Source organism: Schistocerca serialis, chromosome 2, assembly GCF_023864345.2.
Source record: "Schistocerca serialis cubense isolate TAMUIC-IGC-003099 chromosome 2, iqSchSeri2.2, whole genome shotgun sequence".
Lineage (NCBI taxonomy): Eukaryota > Metazoa > Arthropoda > Insecta > Orthoptera > Acrididae > Schistocerca > Schistocerca serialis.
In genome coordinates this window covers 1,141,629,451-1,141,655,632 of record NC_064639.1, presented here as the reverse complement: position 1 = coordinate 1,141,655,632, position 26,182 = coordinate 1,141,629,451, and the positions used below count along the sequence as shown (strand labels likewise).

Below are 26,182 nucleotides of genomic sequence, written 5' to 3'. Positions count from 1 at the left end.
AGATACATCACATGATCACACTGACAGAACCACAGGCACATAGACACAGGCAACAGAGCATGCACAATGTCGGCACTAGTACAGTGTATATCCACCTTTCGCAGCAATGCAGGCTGCTATTCTCCCATGGAGACGATCGTAGAGATGCTGGATGTAGTCCTGTGGAACGGCTTTCCATGCCATTTCCACCTGGCGCCTCAGTTGGACCAGCGTTCGTGCTGGACGTGCAGACCGCGTGAGACGACGCTTCATCCAGTCCCAAACATGCTCAATGGGGGACAGATCCGGAGATCTTTCTGGCCAGGGTAGTTGACTTACACCTTCTAGAGCACGTTGGGTGGCACGGGATACATGCGGACGTGCATTGTCCTGTTGGAACAGCAAGTTCCCTTGCCGGTCTAGGAATGGTAGAACGATGGGTTCGATGACGGTTTGGATGTACCGTGCACTATTCAGTGTCCCCTCGACGATCACCAGTGGTGTACGGCCAGTGTAGGAGATCGCTCCCCACACCATGATGCCGGGTGTTGGCCCTGTGTGCCTCGGTCGTATGCAGTCCTGATTGTGGCGCTCACCTGCACGGCGCCAAACACGCATACGACCATCATTGGCACCAAGGCAGAAGCGACTCTCATCGCTGAAGACGACACGTCTCCATTCGTCCCTCCATTCACGCCTGTCGCGACACCACTGGAGGCGGGCTCCACGATGTTGGGGCGTGAGCGGAAGACGGCCTAACGGTGTGCGGGACCGTAGCCCAGCTTCATGGAGACGGTTGCGAATGGTCCTCGCCGATACCCCAGGAGCAACAGTGTCCCTAATTTGCTGGGAAGTGGCGGTGCGGTCGCCTACGGCACTGCGTAGGATCCTACGGTCTTGGCGTGCATCCGTGCGTCGCTGCGGTCCGGTCCCAGGTCGACGGGCACGTGCTCCTTCCGCCGACCACTGGCGACAACATCGATGTACTGTGGAGACCTCACGCCCCACGTGTTGAGCAATTCGGCGGTACGTCCACCCGGCCTCCCGCATGCCCACTATACGCCCTCGCTCAAAGTCCGTCAACTGCACATACGGTTCACGTCCACGCTGTCGCGGCATGCTACCAGTGTTAAAGACTGCGATGGAGCTCCGTATGCCACGGCAAACTGGCTGACACTGACGGCGGCGGTGCACAAATGCTGCGCAGCTAGCGCCATTCGACGGCCAACAGCGCGTTTCCTGGTGTGTCCGCTGTGCCGTGCGTGTGATCATTGCTTGTACACCCCTCTCGCAGTGTCCGGAGCAAGTATGGTGGGTCTGACACACCGGTGTCAATGTGTTCTTTTTTCCATTTCCAGGAGTGTATATTTATACTTGGCAGAACTAATTACATACTGACATAATCGTCGGCATTGCTTTCGTTTGCCAAAAGATACAAATATTTCGATTTCGGAAAAGAAGCTCTGTATTTGGCCAAGATGTCGAAGAAGAAGGTCCCTTACGTACTGGTTGTATCGAGTAAGATGTGGAGACGGCGTTTTGAAAGCGGACAGAAGAAGTACGAGAAAGGGCGTCCCTTACGTGAGGGATCGCTACCTGGCGAAGGGGCAAGTGTGGCAAATGTCCGGCGTGGTAAATGTCCGGCATTCCGCCCCGTCGGGACCGGCAACACCTCTCCGGCGACCGGAGGCGACTTGAAGGACGTCGGGACAGAACAGAGCAGCGTCGTGTAGCGCACGCCGAAGCGCCTTAGCGGCAGCTTTCCGCTGCGGCCGGAAGGGCTAATTGTAAAATTGCTCGCGGTTTTAATTAAAGCCAGGAGATGTAATCTCAGGATGGATGTCCTGTGTTGTTGTTGTTGCCGTTAGTGGGGGAAGCGCCCGCGCCCTTGTAATTTACAGCTGTTTGCGCGACCCCGCGCCGCTTGTAGCGCTGTAAGCCGGCCCTGTAAATCTCTTCCGGGGCATCGCCGGTCGGAGCGCCGCTGTCGGCGTTTATCCCACCGGACGTGATTGGTGGCCGTCAAGGGGCGCCTTGCCCGCTCGCCGACGTCACGGGCGGGTGCTGGGTGTCGCCACACGCCTCACTTCGAGGTCGCGGTGCTCGTCCGAGCTGTTGATTCCATTTTCAGCACCATACTTCCTCCTCTTCAGGTACTACTATAGTTCAATTCTTTTATCTCGGCGGTTCGCTCATGCCCGCCCAGACGCGGGAGATAGCTGCGTTGCCAGTTGTACACACCAAGAGAAGCAGCGCCATAGTATAGTTCGCAAACTTACGTTTAGGGGGGAGCGCGCAGTTCACGAAGTAAAGCCACCACGGCCGCATTAACCCTCTCGCTGCTACAGATACGTGCTCCCCGCATTCCGCGCTGTGCGCGATTTTATCATTGCACTGCTCGCCTGTGCATACACATGGTGTTTCGACTGCTTTGACACACTTCATCATTCGATTTCACAAAAACTATTTGGCCCAAAAATTTGATTTTTACACATCTTCTTGACTGATACCTCCTCCCCCCCCCCCCCCCCATAAATGACTTAATTTTGTTTCGATGTTCAACGCAGTTATTGTGCAGCATTAGATGTAGTAAACCATTGCATGAAATTTTTGCAGAGGTAAAAATCCATAGCGTATACTTTCCGTATGGTCGATTTTAGTTGCCACTAGAAATTTCAAAAAATTACATTCAAGTGAATAAAATTCATGAAGTAAAACACTTCAATATTGTTTTTAAAATAATGAAAACATTAATCACCGATCAAGGTTTGAACATATTTTTTTTTTTTTTTTTGTAACCCAGCTTGGCATTCAATATGTCTCCCGGAGAACTTAAACATATCACGCAAAATACCGACAAACACTGTTGGTATGATTATGAATTACTCACGTTTCCTCGAAGTACAATAGGAAATAAACAATTACCGCTGTTCTTCATTGCGAAAAAGCGGTTAGTGAGAATTATTGAAACACCTTTCCTTGCAATCGCCTGAATTAGGAGATTTATTGCTTGTTTGTTGTAATTAATTAATAGAGTATGAAGCAATTGGTATAAAGAATGCTTTTTCCAAACTTTGTATAAAAGAAAGTCTGCTATCAAGACATTTCTTTTGTTCAATTACTTTATTTATGAGTGAACGTTTCTAAAACTGAACACACTCGTCCGTGCTCTGCACTGCAGTCGAGCTCTGGCAACGTCGTTCTCTGTTCATTGGCTGACTGTGTTTTGTGACGTCATATGCGCAAAACGAATCTAAACTCGGCCGCTGTCATAAATGACGCGCACTTTAGCTGTGTTGTTACCTGTATTGGCTGTCCGCACGAGACTGTCAAGTAAATGTAACTGTATTTTGGATTGAGGACAGTGACAGAGCGACTGGTCGACGAGATGCAATAATACTGTACCAACAGCATTTATGTTGTTGTTGTTCTATTAGGCAACCAGTTTCGACGATCCGATGATGTTATCTTCAGGCCTGTCGCATGAATTACACCGAGTGCCCCTCGTGCATGTATAACACAAGACAGTTGTTGTTGTCGTTGTTGTGGTCTTCAGTCCTGAGACTGGTTTGATACAGCTCTCCATGCTACTCTATCCTGTGCAAGCTTCTTCATCTCCCAGTACCTACTGCAACTTACATCCTTCTGAATCTGCTTAGTGTATTCATCTCTTGGTCTCCCTCTACGATTTTTACCCTCCACGCTGCCCTCCAATGCTAAATTTGTGATCCCTTGATGCCTCATAACGTGTCCTACCAACCGATCCCTTCTTCTTGCCAAGTTGTGCTACAAACTCCTCCCTAATTCTATTCAATACCTCCTCATTAGTTATGTGATCTACCCATCTAATCTTCAGCATTCTTCTGTAGCACCACATTTCGAAAGCTTCTATTCTCTTCTTGTCTAAACTATTTATCGTCCATGTTTCACTTCCATACATGGCTACACTCCATACAAGTACTTTCAGATACGACTTCCTGACACTTAAATCTATACTCGACGTTAACAAATTTCTCTTCTTCAGAAGCGCTTTCCTTGCCATTGCCAGTCTACATTTTATATCCTCTCTACTTCGACCATCATCAGTTATTTTGCTCCCCAAATAGCAAAACTCCTTTACTCCTTTAAGTGTCTCATTTCCTAATCTAATTCCCTCAGCATCACCCGACTTAATTCGACTACATTCCATTATGCTCGTTTTGCTTTTGCTGATGTTCATCTTATACACTCCTTTCAAGACACTCTTCAACTGCTCTTCCAAGTCCTTTGCTGTCTCTGACAGAATTACAATGTCATCGGCGAAACTCAAAGTTTTTATTTCTTCTCCATGGACTTTAATACCTACTCCGAACTTTTCTTTTGTTTCCTTTCCTGCCTGCTCAATATACAGATTGAATAACGTCGGGGAGAGGCTACGACCCTGTCTCACTCCCTTCCCAACCACTGCTTCCCTTTCATGCCCCTCGACTCTTATAACTGCCATCTGATCTGGTTTCCGTGCAAATTGTAAATACCCTTTCGCTCCCTGTATTTTACCCCTGCCACCTTCAGAATTTGAAAGAGAGTATTCCAGTCAATATTGTCAAAAGCTTTCTCTAAGTCTACAAATGCTAGAAACGTAGGTTTGCCTTTCCTTAATCTTTGTTCTAAGATAAGTCGTAGGGTCAGTGTTGCCTCACGTGTTCCAATATTTCTACGGAATCCAAACTGATCTTCCCCGAGGTCGGCTTGTATCAGTTTTTCCGTTCGTCTGTAAAGAATTCGCGTTAGTATTTTGCAGATGTGACTTATTAAACTGATAGTTCGGTAATTTTCGCATCTGTCAACACCTGCTTTCTTTGAGATTGAAATTATTATATTCTTCGTCTTTTTCAGGTACCACTAGCTGTGTTGTTACCTGTACTGGCTGTCTGGACGAGACTGTGAAGTAAATGTAAATGTATTTTGGATTGAGGAAAGTGACAGATCGACTGGTCGACGAAATGCAATAATACTGTACCAACAGCATTTATTTTGATGTTGTTCTATTAGGCAACCAGTTTAGACGTTCCGGTGATGTCATCTTCAGGCCTGTCGCATAAATTACACCGAGTACCCCCCGTGCATGTATAAGACAAGGCAGCTATATTCGCATATCGTACCGTAGATATCCAAACTTCATGAGCGTGTGTGCTCTTTCCACATGTGACTGCAGACTGTTAAGTGGTGTTTTTCTTTTCCTTTTTTTTTTTTTTTTGGCGATTTTACTTCTTGTTTGCGAGTAAAGCAAAGTTTGATAGCACTTTATTTACACTCACGCTCATAAATTAAGAATAATGCTGATACATGGTGAAATAATGCTCTGGTGGGCGGTTTGAGGGTTTACATCACCTCGGGGTATGACCATGATGTGCATTTGACCTGCGGTCGTCGCACGGTGGCGCTGGCAGCAGTCCATATACGCAGAGATGTGTTGGTACATGTCAGAGTACGGTGTAGCGAGTAAGTGTGCAGACGTTTTCAGACGTGCTAATGGTGACTGTGTGTTGAAAATGGCTCAGAGAACACCTATTGATGACGTTATGAGGGGTAGAATACTAGGGCGCCTGGAGGCTGGTCAAACACAGCAGGTCGTAGCACGGGCCCTCCGTGTGCAACCAAGTGTGACCTCAAGATTATGATAACGATTCCAGCAGACAGTAAAAGTGTCCAGGCGCTACAGTAAGGGACGTCCACAATGTACAACACCACAAGAAGACTCACATCTCACTATCAGTGCCCGCAGACGACCACAGAGTACCGCAGGTAGCCTTGATCGGGACCTTACCGCAGCCACTGGAACTATTTTCTCCAGACAATAGTCTACAGACGACTGAACAGACATGGTTTATTCGTCCGGAGACCTGCAAGGTGCATTCCACTGACCCCTGGTCACAAGAGACCCATAAAGCCTGATGTCAAGAATACAGTACATGGTCATTGGAACAGTGGTCCCAGGCTATGTTTACGGACGAGTCCAGGTATAGTCTGAACAGTGATTCTCGCCGGATTTTCATCTGGCGTGAACCAGGAACCAGATACCAACCCCTTAATGTCCTTGAAATGGGCCTGCATGGAGGTCGTGGTTTGATGGTGTGGGGTGGGATTATGATTGGTGCACGTAAACGCCAGCATGTCTTTGACAGAGGAACCGTAACAGATCAGGTATATCGGGACATCATTTTGCACCAGTATGTCCGCCTTTTCAGGGGTGCAGTGGCTGCCACCTTCCTCCGGATGGATGATAACGCACGGCACCACCGAGCTGCCGTCGTGGAGGAGTAACTTGAAACACAAGAAATCAAGCGAATGGAGTGGCTTGCCTGCTCTCCAGACCTAAACCCCATCGAGCACGTCTGGAATGCTCTCGGACGATGTATCTGCACCTCTTCAAACCACTAGGACACTTCAGGAGCTCCGACAGGCACTGGTGCACGAATGGGAGGCTCTACCCCAGCAGCTGCTCGATCACCTGATCCAGGGTATGCCAACCCATTGTGCGGCGTGTGTACGTGTGCATGGAGATCATATCCCATATTGATGTCGGGGTACACGCGCAGGAAACAGTGGCGTTTTGTAGCACATGTGTTTCGGCATGGTTTTCTCGACTTATCACCAATACCGTAGGCTTACAGATTCGTGTCATGTGCGTTCCCTAGGTGCCTATGCTATTAGCGCCAGTTTTGTGTAGTCCCGCGTTGTCTGGCACCACATTCTGCAATTATCCTTAATTTACGAGCATGAGTGAATTACACTTTGGAGGATTAATAAATGGGACTGGTAAGGTAACATTCGGCCCATTTCTTCTATAAGATTCGGTTTTACAGGAACTGAGCTAAAATACTTGGAATTTTATACACCTTCCAGTGACGTTATATGAACACCGCCTATGTTCGGCGTCAGCGTGCAATGACCGCTCACACATGGCGGGTGGCAGCACCAGCAGCGGAGGAATATACACTCCTGGAAATTGAAATAAGAACACCGTGAATTCATTGTCCCAGGAAGGGGAAACTTTATTGGCACATTCCTGGGGTCAGATACATCACATGATCACACTGACAGAACCACAGGCACATAGACACAGGCAACAGAGCATGCACAATGTCGGCACTAGTACAGTGTATATCCACCTTTCGTAGCAATGCAGGCTGCTATTCTCCCATGGAGACGATCGTAGAGATGCTGGATGTAGTCCTGTGGAACGGCTTGCCATGCCATTTCCACCTGGCGCCTCAGTTGGGCCAGCGTTCGTGCTGGACGTGCAGACCACGTGAGACGACGCTTCATCCAGTCCCAAACATGCTCAATGGGGGACAGATCCGGAGATCTTGCTGGCCAGGGTAGTTGACTTACACCTTCTAGAGCACGTTGGGTGGCACGGGATACATGCGGACGTGCATTGTCCTGTTGGAACAGCAAGTTCCCTAGCCGGTCTAGGAATGGTAGAACGATGGGTTCGATGACGGTTTGGATGTACCGTGCACTATTCAGTGTCGCCTCGACGATCACCAGTGGTGTACGGCCAGTGTAGGAGATCGCTCCCCACACCATGATGCCGGGTGTTGGCCCTGTGTGCCTCGGTCGTATGCAGTCCTGATTGTGGCGCTCACCTGCACGGCGCCAAACACGCATACGACCATCATTGGCACCAAGGCAGAAGCGACTTTCATCGCTGAAGACGACACGTCTCCATTCGTCCCTCCATTCACGCCTGTCGCGACACCACTGGAGGCGGGCTGCACGATGTTGGGGCGTGAGCGGAAGACGGCCTAACGGTGTGCGGGACCGTAGCCGGGCTTCATGGAGACGGTTGCGAATGGTCCTCGTCGATACCCCAGGAGCAACAGTGTCCCTAATTTGCTGGGAAGTGGCGGTGCGGTCCCCTACGGCACTGCGTAGGATCCTACGGTCTTGGCATGCATCCGTGCGTCGCTGCGGTCCGGTCCCAGGTCGACGGGCACGTGCACCTTCCGCCGACCACTGGCGACAACATCGATGTACTGTGGAGACCTCACGCCCCACGTGTTGAGCAATTCGGCGGTACGTCCACCCGGCCTCCCGCATGCGCACTATACGCCCTCGCTCAAAGTCCGTCAACTGCACATACGGTTCACGTCCACGCTGTAGCGGCATGCTACCAGTGTTAAAGACTGCGATGGAGCTCCGTATGCCACGGCAAACTGGCTGACACTGACGGCGGCGGTGCACAAATGCTGCGCAGCTAGCGCCATTCGACGGCCAACAGCGCGGTTCCTGGTGTGTCCGCTGTGCCGTGCGTGTGATCATTGCTTGTACAGCCCTCTCGCAGTGTCCGGAGCAAGTATGGTGGGTCTGACACACCGGTGTCAATGTGTTCTTTTTTCCATTTCCAGGAGTGTAGTTTGCGTGTAGCGAGCGACAGAATATGAAAATCATGTGAGTGGTATTTGAAGGTGTTGCAAATTGTATAAAACCCATGGGATGAAGCACGCTGTATAGTGGGTAATACTTTATAATAACGTAAAATTCGTAATAAAGGATACTATTATATTATATATTCCAATTTGATTATTAACGACTCTAATGACTTTCGTTTGATTACTTAAGATCATAATTGGACTCGTACTTTTTTTGTTTTAAAAGCTTTTATTCGTAGAGTGACATAGTTTTTACGCGAGCCGGATGCCACTGCTGATAGCTATACGGGTATGAACACATACTAACCTTGGTTCAAACCATTTCTACTTACATCAGACAGGTATCAAGGAATCAAGACGGTCAGAAGAAGGAAGATGATGTAAATCACTTGCTGCTTTACTGCAGTTTCTTAAAAACACAGCCGGCCGAAGTGGCCGTGCGGTTACAGGCGTTGCAGTCTGGAACCGCAAGACCGCTACGGTCGCAGGTTCGAATCCTGCCTCGGGCATGGATGTTTGTGATGTCCTTAGGTTAGTTAGGTTTAACTAGTTCTAAGTTCTAGGGGACTAATGACCTCAGCAGTTGAGTCCCATAGTGCTCAGAGCCATTTGAACCATTTTTTTAAAAACACAGAAAACTTCTTACTACAGATCCTTTTGAAAATGAAATTACACCTACGAACAAGAGCTTCTGTCTTGCCGTGAATGTACTAAAAATATACAAAGCCCTCTTCGAATTTATATGACAGTAGCTTGTGCTTATGAAATTTGTTGTAACATCAGCGGTTACATACACATTTCTATCTCCTAATATATGCTTCCCAATTTTCTTTTTCAGTTTTGTAATCTGTTTTGCATACAGTTGATAACACGTTAAGATTCTTTAGCGATAAGTGTGTGGATCCTGTAAAATAATATTAAATCATTGCTCCAACTGCGTACTTTGTCGGTTCTACAGTGTTTTTACATTTGTCGGTGATGTCCACATCCAGCTGAGATGTTACTGGTGTCGGGCTGGCAGCAGACGGCGGCCTGGGAGAACACTGCAAGCCTTCCATCTCACAAGCGTGTCTTCAATGTTTCAGGAGCTGCGGCGGCGTCCCGGCTGTACGTGGACGCCATCAGCAAGCTGGCCAAGCAGGCACAGCAGGGCACCTGGGGAGCCTCCGCCGATGTCGGTGAGTGCGCGCGTTGTGTCATCAAAGTTTCATGTTTAGAGACCAATACGATAATAAGGCTAAGAGGCTACGCATCCACTACACAGACTGTTGAGCAAAAGTTAAAGACGACAGGTACTCTCACATCGTGTGTCACTCTACCATTCAACGTACATCGACTAAACTTGGGCCTTACGTAGAATGAACTGCTACAGTACATTACAGAAGGTAAATGAAGGAAATACACAGTAGGACAACAAGAACTGATGCTATTATTCAGAATCATTAATTATATTGAAGTCACCGCAATTCATGATGTCCCATGAACATTATAAAAGGCGAGACATGGTACTTAATAGTGTGTGTGATCACCACTGACTTCATTTCTTGCTCTGCATCGTGCTCCCACGGTGGCCGCAAGGTTGGTAAGGACTTCTTGTGTTAGCTCCTCCCATTCTCCACCAGCGCTGCTGACAACCACTGGCTGGTCGCTCCTACATGCGGATGTGGTGCAATGTGTCTCCCCAACGCATCCCACACGTTCTAGATAGTGCTGAAGCCGGGGGAACGGGCAGGACAGGCCGTTTTCCGAATATCATATCGTTCAAAAAGCTCCTCCAACTGAACTGTTCGATTCGGTCGCACATTATTATCCATAAGCATGAAGTCGGGGGCCAAAGAAGCCCTGAAAAGCCGCACATGCGGAAGGAGTATAATGCCACAAGAACATCGGCAGGTGAGCTGTGGTGAAAGATTTGGAGACCAGCACAACTAAGCAAGATTATGCCTTCTGATATCATAGCACCTGGGCCACCAGAACGCTCACATTCTACAGTAGTGGACGTACTTTCATACACTACGTGATCAAAAGTATCCGGACACCTGGCTGAAAATGACTTAAAAGTTCGTGGCGCCCCCTATCGGTAATGCCGGAATTCAGTATGGTGTTGTCCCAACCTTAGTGTTGATGACAGGTTCCACTCTCGCAAGCATACGTTCAGACAGGTGCTGGAAGGTTTCTTGGGGAATGGCAGCCCATTATACACTAAGCAGAGGTATCGATGTCGGTCGGTGAGGTCGGGAACGAAGTCGGCGCTCCAAAACATCCCAAAGTTGTTCTGTAGGATTCAGGTCAGGACTGTGTGCAGGCCAGTCCATTTCAGGGATGTTAATATCGTGTAACCACTCCGCCACAGGCCGTGCATTATGAACAGGTGCTCGATCTTCTTGAAAGATGCAATCACCATCCTCGAATTGCTGATCAACAGTGGGAAGCAATAAGGTGCTTAAAACCTCGATGTAGGTCTGTGCTGTGATAGTGCCACGCAAAACAAAGAGTGCAAGCCCCCTCCTTGAAAGACACGATAGCACCATAACACCAATCTCTCCGAATTTTACTGTTATACACTATACACGCTGGCAGATGTTCACCGGGCATTCGCCATACCCAGACCTTGCCATCGGATCGCCACATTATGTACCGTGATTCGTCGCCCCACACAACGCCTTTCCACTGTTCAATCGTCCAATGTTTACGCTCCTTACAGCAAGCGAGGCGTCGTTAGGCATTTACCGGCGTGATGTGTGGCTTATCAGCAGCCGATCGACCATGAAATCCAAGTTTTCTCACTTCCCGCCTAACTTTCATAGTACTTGCAGTGGATCCTGATGCAGTTTGGAATTCGTGTGTGATGGTATTGATAGATGTCTGCCTATTACTCTCGGCGGTCTCTGTCAGTCAACAGAAGAGGTCGGCCAGTACGCTTTCGTGCTGTTCGTGTCCCTTCACGTTTCCACTTCACTATCACATCGGAAACAGTGGATCTAGGGATGTGTAGGAGTGTGGAAAAATATGACTAAGCACTGAAGCGCCTAGAACCGCTCGGCCACAGCGGCTGGCGACAACGAGGTCATTAGACACGGAGCATAAGCCCGGATGAGGGAAGGATGAAGGAGGAAATCGGCCGTACCGTTTCGAAGGAACCAGCACACCATTTTCCCTGAGCGACTTAGCAAAATCACATAAAACCGAAATCAGGATCGCCAGATGCGGGTCAGAATCGTCGTCCTTCCGAAAGCGAGTTCAGTGCACTTACCACCGCTCCATCCGACGTCGCAGTGTTAACAATGGCACATGCGTGGTTCGTCGGCTGCGGAGGCCTATCCTTAGGACTGCCCTGCACTGCGTGTATGTTTGGGATCTCCTGCAAAACCCCTGAATGGATTGCAACCAAGTCTCACACAGAAACAGCTGACATCACAAGCATTAGCACTGTAGCACTTATAGGCTCCTACCTCCTATAGGAGTGGAGACGCAGACATGTTTTATCCTCACTCTGGCATACATTGTGCCCTGCATGACAGGCTTGTTGTGTGGGACTGTATCGGCCTGCAAAATCAACTTGCTTTGTATGGCAGCCTACATGTAAGGGGTAACAATCTGTTTTTGTGACCTCAACATGTAGCCTGCTCAGCATTAAAGTCTGATATTAGTTATGCCACAATTCGCCACCTGTCCTCTTTTACCAGTCCTCCCAGCATTCGACGTCCAATATCCGTAATGATGTGTGGCCGCCCAGCCCACCGACGTCTAGATGTGGTTCCACCTTGGATTCGCCACACGTTGAAGCCACTCACCAAAGCACTCCTCGAACATCCGACAAGTCGTACAGTTTCTGAAATTCTAGCGCCGAGCCTCCGTGCCGTCACAATCTGCCCTTGCTAAAACTCAGATAGATCGCGCGCCGTCCCTCTTCCACACACGAGCAGCACGATCATTGACCAGCAGTCATTCCTCGCCAGGTGACGCTGCTATCGCCTGGTCGGGATTATAACAATAGTATGTCGGTGGTGATAATGTTCTGGAAGGTCAGTATATGTTGGGACAGTTGCGCGAGAATGCTACTCATTTGCATTTCTGTCCGCCCCGATAGCTGAGTGGTCAGCGCGACGGAATGGCGTGAAAAGGGGCCCGGGTTCAATTCCTGGCTGGGTCGGAGATTTTCTCCGCTCAGAGACTGGGTGTTGTGTTGTCTTGATCATCACCTCATCATCCCCATCAACGCACAAGTCGCTGAAGTGGCGTCAACTAAAACAAGTCTTGCACCAGGCGATTTGTCTACCTGACAGGTGGCCCTAGCCACATGACATTTCATTTCATTTGAATTTCTAAGCTTGCAGTTTGTCATTTGTCGCCTTTCGCCTGCATGGTGCTGCAGTTTTAATGGGCAGCAGTATATGAGAAATTTGGTGCATCTCTGACATAAGAAATAACGCTATCAATTACAAAAATCAAGCCGTTTCTGGACGTTTTGGTCAGATGGAAAGTGGATGGATCATTGGTGCATTCCATTTACAGTAACTCTTCATATACAGATCTGTATTTGCAGGAGTCTGTTTGCCACCACCCATCAGAAACTACGGGCGTCCTTCGAACAGTAGTACACTGGGCACATGTTGTTTCTGACGGAGATAGTCTTGCAAAGGAGGTGGAACACTTAGTCATTGTTCAAGGATAGCAAATATTCTCCACATGAGATCACCACAGCTTTAAAGGAGAAGGAACATGACCACCCACAAGATCAAAGAGGAGAAGGAACGGTGCAGTCCCGGGCGTTCTTCCCTTGCATCGGCAGTATTTCGTTGAAATTAGGCGGAATCTTAAGGAAACTGTGGGGCAGCTGGTTGAATTAATGGTGTGTTATAAAATTTTGTAGAAACCAGTCCTATTATTTATGCTGTCTTTTGCCGTTCTCAACACTGGCTCTCTAACTACAATATTGGCAACCAGAAAGTGATTAGCAAAACGTGAAGCCTGTAATTAGAATTTCTAGTGCCCACTTCATCTGAGAAATACACTTATAGCTACAGCTTATAGCTCTGAGAAATTAGGAGATTGTCTGGGATTCATAATGAAAAACGATTTTGATTAAAAATAGTTCAGTATATTCTGAAAGTCACGGATGAAAAAAAAAAGAAGAATCCACACAATCTGACTAACAGAGCAGTTCAGCTGATGCAACTATAACTGTCCAAATTAAATGTTTAAGTGAATGCTCGTCATAATTTGATGATATTGCTCATCAAACGCCACGCTAAATAATGGTAGAATGTCTGTCCCGCTGCGGCACGTGAAAATACGACATACGCAAACTGAAGATAGATTATTAAAGTCATCCCAGAATTAACGCTTCACTCGAAAATGATTTCATGGTTACGCGTATCCCGAGTAACTTAATACGGCATCCGAGGCTGTTTATAGCAATGATACCGACGCGACGCGACTCCCGACACAGATGGTGTGCTATTCAGCGTCTGGAGAGAACTGGGGCCTTTCTTCCTCTCGCAGCGTTCTTATATATGAAGCCGCGGTGCGGACGGCTAAGGGAACGCCTCATCAAATCGGCTCTCCCGACTAGCCTTTAGTTACCGAATAAATCATCGCTTCCTTTGCTGATGGCAGATGAAGCTCAAATTTAAATGCGCAATCAGCACACACATAAGTAATCATAATAAATGTTTGACGTGGCTAAGTTAAATATTTTGGGCGAGAGAATTAATTTAATTACACTACACGCAGTAGACGAGCTCTGAACTTGCCATTTGGAGATACGCTATCGCTATAGTTTTATAGTTATTCAAATGAAACTTCTCACACCTTTATGGTTATAGCGGATCTCCATTCTACTTAAATATAAACATCCTAGCCTTATTTATTAGCCTACTTAATCTATGTTGCTTCCTTAATTTTTAAGACAAAAACCATAAAATTATGAATTTCAACTAAAATCTTAATTTGTGAGATCCAAAGTACTGTTTCTATTAAATAATTATGGAAAAGGAATCTAAATATAAATTTTTAAGTTTCTAGCTCTTTTCTGTTGCGCCAATGGTTTTTACAGAAAAACATCCAAATTTCGAAAATGGTTAAAGTTATCGAACTGATATTCAACACATATTAATTAAGTATTACTCCTGACATGCTAGAACCGTTTCAGGTTATTCACTTGATTTTTAAAGTATTGTGCAACATTTATGACGTCAGAGCTAGTTACAGGGACTGGCTGGCACACAATGGAAAGACTGATGTGAATTCACTACGGCGTGAGTAGGCTGCTTCCCTACAAAACATCATGCTAGAGTAATTTTCCGCCAGTCTACAAGGTCTTGTGATTTTCTCGGTTGGACAAAGTACGATCTGTGTTTGCGGAAGGCTGGAATCTACAGAAAACCTTGCCAGTGTGGCAAAGCGTACGTTGGTAGGACGATGCGCACAGTGCATGATAGATGCGTCGAACTTGACTGCCACACTCACCTTTTGCCGCCCAGCAAGTCAGCCATAGCCAAGCATTGTATCTCCACAGGAAATGCTATGGATTATTCTACCACGGAAATCTTGGCCTCGATGAGATCCTTATGGGATTCAGTTATTAAGGAATCGGTAGAAATACGTTGAGCGCAGATCTTATTAATCGTGCTGGCGGCTTTCAACTCGATTAGGCATGGGACCCGGTGACTTATTTAATCTTCTGAAGGAAAACATTTCATGACGAATGACACGTTGAACGACATTTAATTTTATTAATTCTGACAGCTGAAGTTTAACTTTGCAACCAGCAGAGATGGCCGAGTGGATCTAGGCGCTTCAGTCCCGAACCGCGTGACTGCTACGGTCGCAGGTTCGAATCCTGCCTCGGGCACAGATGTGTGTGATGTCCTTGGGTTAGTTAGGTTTAAGTAGTTCTAGGTTCTAGGGGACTGATGATCACAGATGTTAAGTCCCATAGTGCTCAGAGCCATTTGTGCCCCGCCCCTTTTTTTTTTTTTTTAACTTCGCGAGTGTGCATTTCGACAGAGAGAGCGCTTGTTGTATCAAATCACGCATGCGCCTCCGATTATTTAAACTCCCTACCTCATCCTTCAAAACAACCTGCCCTTTCTTCACGACCTGAGCAAAGCCAGTCACTTTGCCTCCTATCTCTCTGACCTCCATACCTGACGACCCTCGCGTTTACTACTCCAACTTCCCTACTGATCATGGACGCACCGATTCCACAGTCCCACCCCTGGCTCCTAACTTACGGTACTTGAACAACATACCAGAAACAGAATCACAGCACAGGACGTAAAGCAAGTTATTAACAAAAAACGCAACACATCTCATGGTCGCATCCGTATTAGCTGTCGCCACCTCAGAGAATGGCCTATCTTCTTTCTCATCGCTCTTGCAGCCCTTTATACCCTTATTCTCTCCACAGACTACAATCCAGACGTGTGGAAAACATCCAAACCAAACAAACCCATCACTGCAACGTCCTCCTACAGCCCTGGTACGTCCTCCTACCGCCCCATCCGCCTCACCTCAGCGTTTAGCCTTTGAATCCATCCCCTCTCGACGTATCCACCGTCATCTGCCCAACATCATCTGCTTTCTATTACCCAGTGTGGCTCCTGTCCCTTCTTCTATGCTGATAATCAATTCCTGAACCTCACCCATCTCATATCCCAACAACTCAGAACAGTAAACCCGCCATCTTTGTCGCCCTTGACCTAGGAAAAGCATACGACCGTGTATGGAATTTCGGTCTCCTCTTTAAACTCCAGATTACGCACTTCCAATCAACTATATCCGCCTTATCTCATTCTTCGTCTCCAGTCGCCCATCCCATGACCTTGTTAACAAGATCAATTCCCATACCTTGTAACCCACTGCAGGAGTGGCCCAAGATTCCGTTCTCTCCCTTCTTCTTTACCTCTTATACACTGCCGGTATGCCCAAACCACCTCCTCCCATCCACGTCCTTTAGTATGCTGATGAAACCGCTTCCATCGCTCTCTGTCCAGAAATCCCAACGATCCATCCGAATCCATCTGTCAGTTTACCTCCTGGTGTAATCATTGGCTCCTTAAGATTAACCCCTCCAGACCCAAGGCGATACTTATTGGACGCACCAGCCATAGACATCTACATATACGTAACCCTACTTAAACTAGATGCGGGTTATGGACGGATCGGTTGAAGTGTTGTTTAGAAAAGGATTCTTTCGCAGGCCTTAATCATTTAAGAGGAATTGCGGATAGTTAGAACCACGACATACGGTCAGGTAGTTACAAGACATGCACTACGTATATACATGTTCAATGTCTTAACTGCGGCCTACCTGGACCAATATAATCAACATGGTTTGATGAACTGGCGATAGTTGACGTAGGTTTCATTATTTTTGTATCTGTCGAAAGTTTGTGCAAAATTTTTTGCAGCGATGTGATGTTCTTCTTTAACTGTGTTACAATAAATGCATGAGGATTAAAACGAATGTAGTATACTGGAAAACATTAATTTATTGCTGTGGTTGTTCGAATAAAACAACGAAGCTATTTTACAGTTAATTACTTTTCACCGCTGACAAAGATTATTTTTGTCAGCGTAATACCTTTAATTTCATTTTTAACTGAGTGTGTTTAGCAAATATGTGGAGCTATGGCGTAAATAATCGAAACCGCTCGCATGTAAATATGGAATGTAACACAGATGCTACACAGAAACTCGCCAAATTCCCACCGTTTCGATAACTAACAAACTGCAGTTTTGATAGTGTATACAACTGTTCGTAGAAATTAGGACGTCACAAAGGGTCTGAATATAAAATTTGGGCAGTATAGAATGTTGTAGTGGTGTCGAATTATTAGTCTTGGATTGCACTGAGTACAGCATCGAATGAAATTTGTTCCAATGTCTGGTATCCCCCTCTCCCTTCTCTCATCATCTTCATAGACAAACACGAAGCTACGCTTAACATGCTCTGATTATAGTCATCTACAGCAGAGATACGCAAAGACATCTTACACGCAAGCCGCCCATTGAGTAAACTCGTATCGGGCAATAAGGCACAAGATTAAATATAACAAAATAAAATAATAATAATAATTTTCGGGATAACTATTCATCCTCTGAATTGCATAAATAGGCACATAGAATATTTCCAACGATTATTTATATTGAAAAAGTAAATCGTGTAGCCACACTTATCACACGTTTCATTACACTATCTGCACTTGATCGTACAGAGGATCACGTTTTTTGGACTGCCGGGTACCGACGAAGCGATCCTCCGTCAGTAATTTGATCACGTGACGCTAAAATGAGATCGAGATAACTTCGTTCGCCTCTGATATTACCCAGTTAACCTAGTTACTGTTAAATGAAGAATTACATGCCTAAAATCTATGCTCTCAAAGACCGATAATTTCATTCGGTTTGTATATAAATGCCCATCTTTTAGTCGCAAACGGAAAAGCAATCTGACGCTCTTCACGTCCGTGCTGTTGACGAAGCGCTAAACCGAACCAATGAAATAACGTGATTCAGCGCTGACATCAAAAAATGCGACCGTGGGGGTGGAGAGAAACGCTACATGTCGTAACACTCGACTTAATATACTGCCCACTGGCAGTGCGTTACCAGTAAATAACGTCTGAACTGTGTCCCAATTACTACACGACAGAAGAGAAAGAGAAACAGGAGGCAACATAAGTTACAATACCACACTCTGATGTTTGATCTTCTCTTCAGATCAACTTAGTTACTCTCCTTCTCATATTACATTTATATCTATAACAGAGCAGTATATAATAGGATTTGAGGGAGATAAAGTTAAACATGTAATTCAATTACCCTTCAATTTTTTCTCATGAGCCCATCATAATTAATGGGGATTACACAAATTATCCAAAATACAGGATTTATAATGCAGCTCTTCTGCTGTCAAAACCGTCCTCGCCTGGAATGTCTCAAGCAATGTGACCGCAAGGTCTATGATGGGTGGCCGGCCGGAGTGGCCGAGCGGTTCTAGGCGCTACAGTCTGGAACCGCACGACCGCTACGGTCGCAGGTTCGAATCCTGCCTCGGGCATGGATGTGTGTGATGGCCTTAGTTTAGTTAGGTTTAAGTAGTTCTAAGTTCTAGGGGACTGATGACCACAGCAGTTAAGTCCCATAGTGCTCAGAGCCATTTGAACCATCTATGATGGGTGATCTGACATCTGTTGTCAACAAATCTTAAAACCACAGCGGAGCATGTCTAGGCGACTCTGATTCCACGTGTATTGGGGCGTACGGTGCCCTCACACTGTTATTATTTACGAAACTTACATTTTCCTGCGATACTTTCACATGTGATTTTGTGAGGGCTTTAACGTTTTCAGTGGTCAGCCTACAGAGTAAACATCGGTTACAAGGGCTTGACATAAGATTTTAATTACCAGTTCGAAAAAATAAATTTACTGGCGAGATTGTGTTAGATGGCTCACAGATATCTTTGAAGTAGCTGCCACCCTGCATATGGCACCACAATGTAGGTACTACTTACTTGATGCTGCAGGCACAGTGGTTTGTCTACAAAGAGTTTCGTGATTTCATGAAGGTCCTGCTGAAATTGAGGCTGTGCTTCGAAACGTTAATTGGGTAAGAGCAGAAATAAGAGAGTTCTAGCATTAATTTTCCATTCACTTCAACGCCTCTACTTGGCAAGAAAAATCACTGTCGCTAGCAAGCCTAGCACAAGAAATAAAAACCTCTCCAAACAGCTAATTGTATCAAAAGCGTAGGCGGGTTACTATCGGATAAATGTGTCAATCCTATATAAATATATGAGTAAAACACGACGCGTTCCATTTGAATAAATAATTCCTATACCCTCACAGCCTAACCTCCTCCCGCCATCCTCGCGCCTCATGCGTTTGGAATTAACTTATATTTGTTCTTCTGTGTTGTTGCGCTGTACAGCATTCGTAAAGATTGTCTCTGACAGTACTGAGAGGTTAGTCATGTGTCTGGAAGAGAAGGAAACGTATAAAATGATTACATGTGAGGAATTTAAATTTATGACAAACACGACAGCACACTTCTTGGCACTCTGCAATAATGGAACCATCCGACAGATTTATTTGTACATCACACGCGTGACAGTCGAATATTTGCGATATTTTCCGCAAAATGCATTGTTAATCAGGTGCAAATATGGAGAAAGACCCTTTAGTGTACAACACCACGGTTACGGAATGACCACGGAAAGCAGTGGAACGATCACATGTAAATAATCGCTGGAAAGACACATGCCAGATTGTCATTGATTGGAAGCATCCTCAGGAAGTGTAGTGGATACACGAAGGCGACAGCTTACGAAACCGTCCTTCGACCGATGGTTCAGTGGTACTCGACAGCCTGGAAGTTACTCGTCAGCCACTGTCCACTGTCAGGACTGGTACGTTATGTAGAGAAATTCCAAAGAAGTACTGTGCATTTTTTTTCAGAGGGCCTTACTTTTTCTTGAGCCACCAGTCTTCTGAATGGTTTGACGAAAAGAATTCCTATCCTGCGATAGGAAGGCCCTCTTCATCTTAGAGTAGAACTTGCACACTACGTCATCAATTATTTGTAGGACGTGATCAAAGGCCTGTCTTCTCCTACAGGTTTTAACCACTACATTTCGCTCTCGTACCACGGAGATTATTTCGTGATACTTTAACACGTGTCCTGTCATCCTGTCCCTTCCTCTAGTCAGCGCCTTACGTATGTTGCTTCCTCCTTCAATTCTGCGGGAAACCTCCTCACTCCTTATCAGTCCACCTGATGTTTTACACTCCTCTTTAACACCAATTTTAAATGCTTCGAATCCCTTCTGTTTCGGTTTCTCAAAGTCCATCATTCATTGCGAAACAGTCCGTTCCTTAGCTGAATGGTCAGTGCGGTTGGTGGCCATGAAGCGGACCTGGGTTTGACTCCCGGTCGGATAGGAGATTTTCTCCGCCCTGGCCTGGGTGTTGTGCTACCCGCATCGTCATTTTATCATCATCAACACACAAGTCTAAGAGTGTGGCGTCAACTGAGAAGACTTGCAACTCGGCAGCCTAATTTCCGCGCGTGGAGAGTCCCGGTCGTCAATGTCATTCGATCGCTTAATTTTCATTTCACAGCCATACAGTACTGTGCTCCAAAGATACATCCTCAGAACTTTATTCCTCAAATTAGGGCCAATGTTGATAACAGTAGATTTCTCTCGCCCAGGAATGTCTTCTTTGTCCGTACTAGTCTACTTTTTATCTCCTGCTTGCATCGTACGTTGTGGGTAATTTTGTTTCCAAGGTAAAAGAATTTCCTTTCGTTCGTGATCACAAATTCTGATGTTAAGATCTCGCTGATCTCATCTCTGCTGCTTCTCATTGCTTTCGTCTTTCTTCCATTTACTCTCAGTCCATATTATGTACTCATTAGGCTCTTCAATCCATTCAGCAGATCCTGTAATTCTTCTCCACCTTCACTGAGCATAACAATGTCATCAGAGAATCTTATCATTGAAATAATTTTACCTTCAGTTTAACCCCACTCTTTAAACTTTCTTTTATTTCCGTCATTGCTCCTTTGATGTACAGGTTGAACGTTAGAGGCGAAAGACTACATCCCTGCCTTACAATCTTTTTAGTTCGAACACTATCAACCGCAACTTCAGAATTGTTTCTGTGCTGTCTTTATCTTCCCTAAAGCCAAAATAACCATCATCTAACACACCCCCAACTTTCTTTTCCATTGTTCTGTATATTACTCCTGTCAGCAACTTGGATGCATGAGCTGTTAAGCTGACTTTTAAGCCTTACAAAGCTGCTTTAAATTCTAATGCTGGATCCCTTATCTCATCTAAATCGACTTCTGCTTCTTCTTCTATCGCATGGGACAAATCTTCTGCCTCACAGACGCCTTCAGTGTACCCTTTCCACTCATCCGCTCTCTCTTCTGCATATAACAGTGGAATTCTCGTTGCACTCTTCATGTTACCGCCCTTACTTTTAATTTCACCTAAGGTTGTTCCGACTTTTTATATGCTGAGTCAGTCCTTCCGACGATCACTATTTCTTCGATTTCTTCACATTTCTGATGCAGCCATTTCTCCTTAGCTTCCTTGCACTTCCTCTTTATTTCATTTCTTAGTAACCTGTGTTGGTGACTTCCTGAATTTCGCTGAAACTTTTTGCGCGCTTACTTCTTTCGTCAATCAACTGAAGTATTTCTTCTATTACCCATAGTTCCTTCTCAGTAACCTTCCCTGTATCCATGTTCTTTCTTCAACTTCTGTGACTGCCTCTTTTAAAGATGTCCAGCGTCCTGAGCTATTCATTATCACAGTATCTATAGCCTCAGAGAACTTCGAGCTCATCTTTTTATTCCTTAGTTATGTTATCTTATGTTAACCGGAGACCTAGAAACGACGGAGAGCCTCCGTCCCCGCCGCAGCCGCAGTGGTCCACAACCCCACGACGACTACCGCAGTCCACTTCACCCCTCCGCCGCCCCACACCGAGCCCAGAGTTACTGTGCGGTTCGGCCCCAGGTGGACGCCCCAGGGAACGTCTCACACCAGACGAATGCAACCCCTATGTTTGCGTGGTAGAGTAATGGTGGTGTACGCGTACGTGGAGAACTTTGCCCAGCAATCGCCGACATAGTGTAGCTGAGGCGGAATAAGGGGAACCAGCCCGCAACCGCCGAGGCAGATGAAAAACCGCCTAAAAACCTTCCACAGACTGGCCGGCTCACCGGACCTCGACACAAATTCGCCGGGCGGACTCGTGCCGGGGACCAGGCGCTCTTTCCCGCTCGGAAAGCCGTGCGTTAGACCGCACGGCCAACCGGGAGGGCTTCATTCCTTAGTACTTCTGTACGTCAGTTCTTTATACACTGATCCTTCGTGACTGGTCTCTTAAACTTCAGCCCACCCTTCATAAACTTCAGCCTACCCTTCATCGTTAAAAAACTGTGATTTGGGTCCACATCTGCTCCTGAGTACGTTTTACAGCCCAGTATCCGATTTCTGAATCTCTGCCTGACGATGATGTAATCTAATTGAAATCTTCCCTTATCTCTCGCCCGTCTCCAAGTATATCTCCCCATCTTGTGATTCTAGAACAGAGTATTGGTTATGAAATTTATTGCAGAACTCAATTAGCCTTTATCCTCTCTCATTCGTATTACCAAGCCCATAATCTCCCCTAACTCCTTCTTTCAGTTCTTCCCATACAAGTGGATTCCAAACCCCCATGGCTATTAGATTTTCATCTGTCTTTACGTACTGAATCAACCATACACTTTCTCCAGCTCATGATCATCTACTTGTGACACCGGCATGTATACCTGAACCATTGTTGTCGGTATTGGTTTGCTGACGATTCTGTTGAGAATAACTCTATCACTAAACTGTCCACAGCAAGCAACCCATTCTCTGCCCTGCCTTCCTATTCATAACGAATCCTACTACCGTTATATTATTTTCTGCTGCTGTTTGTATTACCCAATACTCACCTGACCAGAAAACCTTTCCTCTTTACCATTTCACTTCACTGACGCTCACTATATCTAAATTGAGCCTTAGCATTTTCCGTTTCAGACTTACTAGCTTCTCCATAAAGCCCAACGTTCTCCCCGTCGGCTACAAAGTAACTCTTTCGTTCGTTATTCAGTCTTCTTCTCATGGTCACCTCTCCCTTGGCAGTATCCTCTGTGATATCCGGCTGCACGGCTACTCTGGAATATTTTGCCAATGGACAGATGATGACGATACTTTTTCAACTGTAAGTCACTTGTCCTGTGGATACATATGAAGTGTCTTTAATGCATCCTCTTGGCGTTAAGCATTGCTGATTCTTCCACCTTTTACGGGCAGTTTCCTACCCCTAGGCGAGTGGAGTGCTCTAAACCTCTCTCTGCTCCTCCGCCCTCTCTAGCAGACCAGGGGTGACTTCTTATGTTGGAAGTCTTCGGCCACTTTTACTAATGATTTTTATTCAGAATTAAAGGAGCGTCTAGGTTGTAACCCGAGACATTTCAGTTAATAGTCAGAGACGCTATCACTAGAGCCCGAGCGTATCGTTTGATCGTTTGTTTAGCAGGCGAAAAAACGTCACAAAGGTCTGCACCAAGCTCCAGTGGCAAACGGTACAAGAGAGGCGTTGTGGATCAAAGTGCGATTCACTGATAAAATTCAGAGAGCATACCTTCCTAGAACATGCAACCATCAAATTGTTTTCTCTTACATTTACGTCGCGAAAACATCATGAAAAAAAATAGGCAAATTCAAGCGTTCGGGCGAACTTAAAAGCAGTTTCTTTTCCTTCGATCCACGCGCGACTGGAAGAGGAAAGTGGGGAAATGACAGTGGTAGCAGATTACCCTCCGACGAGCACCAGAAGGTGTCGTTCAGAGTATGGATGTAGTAATACATGTAGATGCTTTCTTAAGCGTTTAAAATTTTTTACACTATCAATTTCTTTAAAATGATGAAAGCAATCATTTATCGCCTTGTATGCCGGTCCTTCTGTGCTGTTTGTCTTTCAAACGTACGCAGAAATGCCGCAAATCTTAGGACATATTTTTCTTGCGTACACGTAATTTCGTGGATAGCCAGTACTAGTTGTAGTACAGTACTAGTGACAAGAAATTATTATTGACCAACGATGATGTGGAGATAGAAAACTTGCCTCAAACAGTGCGAAGTGAGGTGGGCGTGCCCTGTTGCTCTTCTGCTTCGGAAAGCGTGCAGAAACAGACGAGAATTCCGCTCGAGTGTACGACCAAGCCCTCCCTCGCGGGAGTTCGCCACGGGGCTGCCCGCACGTTTCCGTGGCGCTGCGGCAGAGAGACAGCTGTCTGCTCCGGCTGTCCACTCGTGTTCCCTTCCATTCACCTTATCAGCAAAAAAGTTCCCCTTTGTTCACCGTACTCAATTTTTTTCACTTGGTTTAACGTCGGGAAACGTAAAAAAAAAAAAAAAAAAAAAAAAAAAAAATCCTGTGTGGAGCGCATAAAATGAATTACCGTACTGCAACGATGAGCAGTTGCAGGATAGCTCGCTTTACTCTCGACGAACGTGGTAGTTCTACCTGTCACCTGACCATGGTCAAACGTGCACCGTCGAGCGTTTTGTGTACAAATGTTTCACTAACTTAACAACAACTTTCATTTCATATGCCATAGGAGAAGGTAGCTCTTACTTTTCGGATTTGAGTTCTGTCTTTGTGTTACATACCAGTTAGTTATATCGTAAATAAAAATAAGTTGTGTATAGTTCGAGGTCAACAGGGAAAGAGGAAGGCGTGCATCCTCAGGCACTACAGGCGAAAACTACTTAAAATTCACGTAAAGAATAATCAATAACATTACTATTTTCAGCCTGATGTTGCTTATTAACTTTATCATTATAATCCAGAAAGCTATTACGCAAAATGACTGTGAGTCAAAAAATGAAGAAATCCAATTTTCTTTGAGTCATCTCTCTCCCGACTGGTCTGATGCGACCCGCCACGAATTCATCTCGTGTGCCAGCCTCTTCATCTCAGAGTGGCGCAACCGTCCTCAGTTATTTGCTGGATATATTCCGATCTCTGTCTTCCTCTACAGCTTTTACCCTGCACAGCTCCCTCTGGTACACTGGAAATTATTCCCTGATGTCTTAGCAATTATCCTATCATACTGTCCCTTCGCACTGTCAGTGTTTTCCGTATATTCCATCCCTCGTCGATTCAGCGAAGAATCTCCTCATACCTTACCTTACCAGACCACCTAAGTTTTAAACATTCCTCTGTAGTACCACATCTGAAATGCTTCGAGTTCCTTGTCCATATTTCACTAACATACAACGCTTTTCTCCAGACGTATATTTTCAGAAGTTTCTTCCTGAAATTAAGGCCTATGTTTGATACTAATTAGTCTTCTCTTAGCCTGGAATGACCTTGTCTAATGTTCATAACGTCCTGCTCCGTCCATCACGGGTTATTTTGCTGCCTAGGTAGCAGGATTCCTTAACTTCCTCTACTTCGTGTATCCCCAATTCTGATGTCAGGTTGCTTGTTGTTCTCATTTCTGCTACTTCTAATTACTTTCGTCTTCCTTCACTTTACGCTCAGTTCATATCCTGTACTCATTAGGCTCTTCATTCATTCAACACCTTCTGTAATTGTTCTGCAGTTTCACTTAGGAGAGCAGTGTCATCGGTGAATCTTATCAATGATATCTTTTCACCCTGGGTTTTAATCCTATTCTTGAACACCTCTTTTGCTTCTTTCATTGCTTCTTCAATGTATAGAATGAACAGTAGCTGCGAAATACTGCATTCCTGTCTTACATCCTTTCAAATCCTAGAAACTGCGGTCTTTGTCTTTCCGTCTCATTGATCCCTCTTGGTTTTTATACATATTGTACCTAACCTGTCTTTCCCTACAGCTCAATCAAATTTTCTCAGAACTACGAACATCTTGCACCATTCTACCGCGTTGAACGCTTTTTATAGGTCGACAAATCATATGAACGTGGCTTGGCTTTAGTCTTGGTTCCAATAAGAAACGCAGTGTCTGAAATGCCTCACTGGAGCCTGTTGTGAATTATTGTAGGGCCAATTTTGTGTTGTTTGGAGTCACAACATAATACGTTCTGTGTTGAAGACATTTTGTAACTTTGAAGACATTCAGTTCATCTAAAGAAAGAATGAATTATATGAATGTGTGGTGTCTGTCCTTTCGGACATGTCCAAAAGAACAGACAACTTGCATGTATATAACTGATTCGCCTAGATGAACAATGGATCC

The 26,182-nt window shown here is 45.7% G+C and overlaps 1 protein-coding gene across 1 annotated transcript in view; it reads left to right on the top strand.

The window, feature by feature from the left end:
• The window catches only part of LOC126456672 (brain-specific angiogenesis inhibitor 1-associated protein 2), a 628,716-nt gene that overhangs the window by 395,420 nt on the left and 207,114 nt on the right, over window positions 1–26,182 (top strand). The window contains exon 3 of the mRNA XM_050092414.1: window positions 9,482–9,574. Coding sequence (XP_049948371.1) covers window positions 9,482–9,574 — 93 coding nt within the window. The remainder of the gene's footprint in view (window positions 1–9,481; window positions 9,575–26,182) is intronic.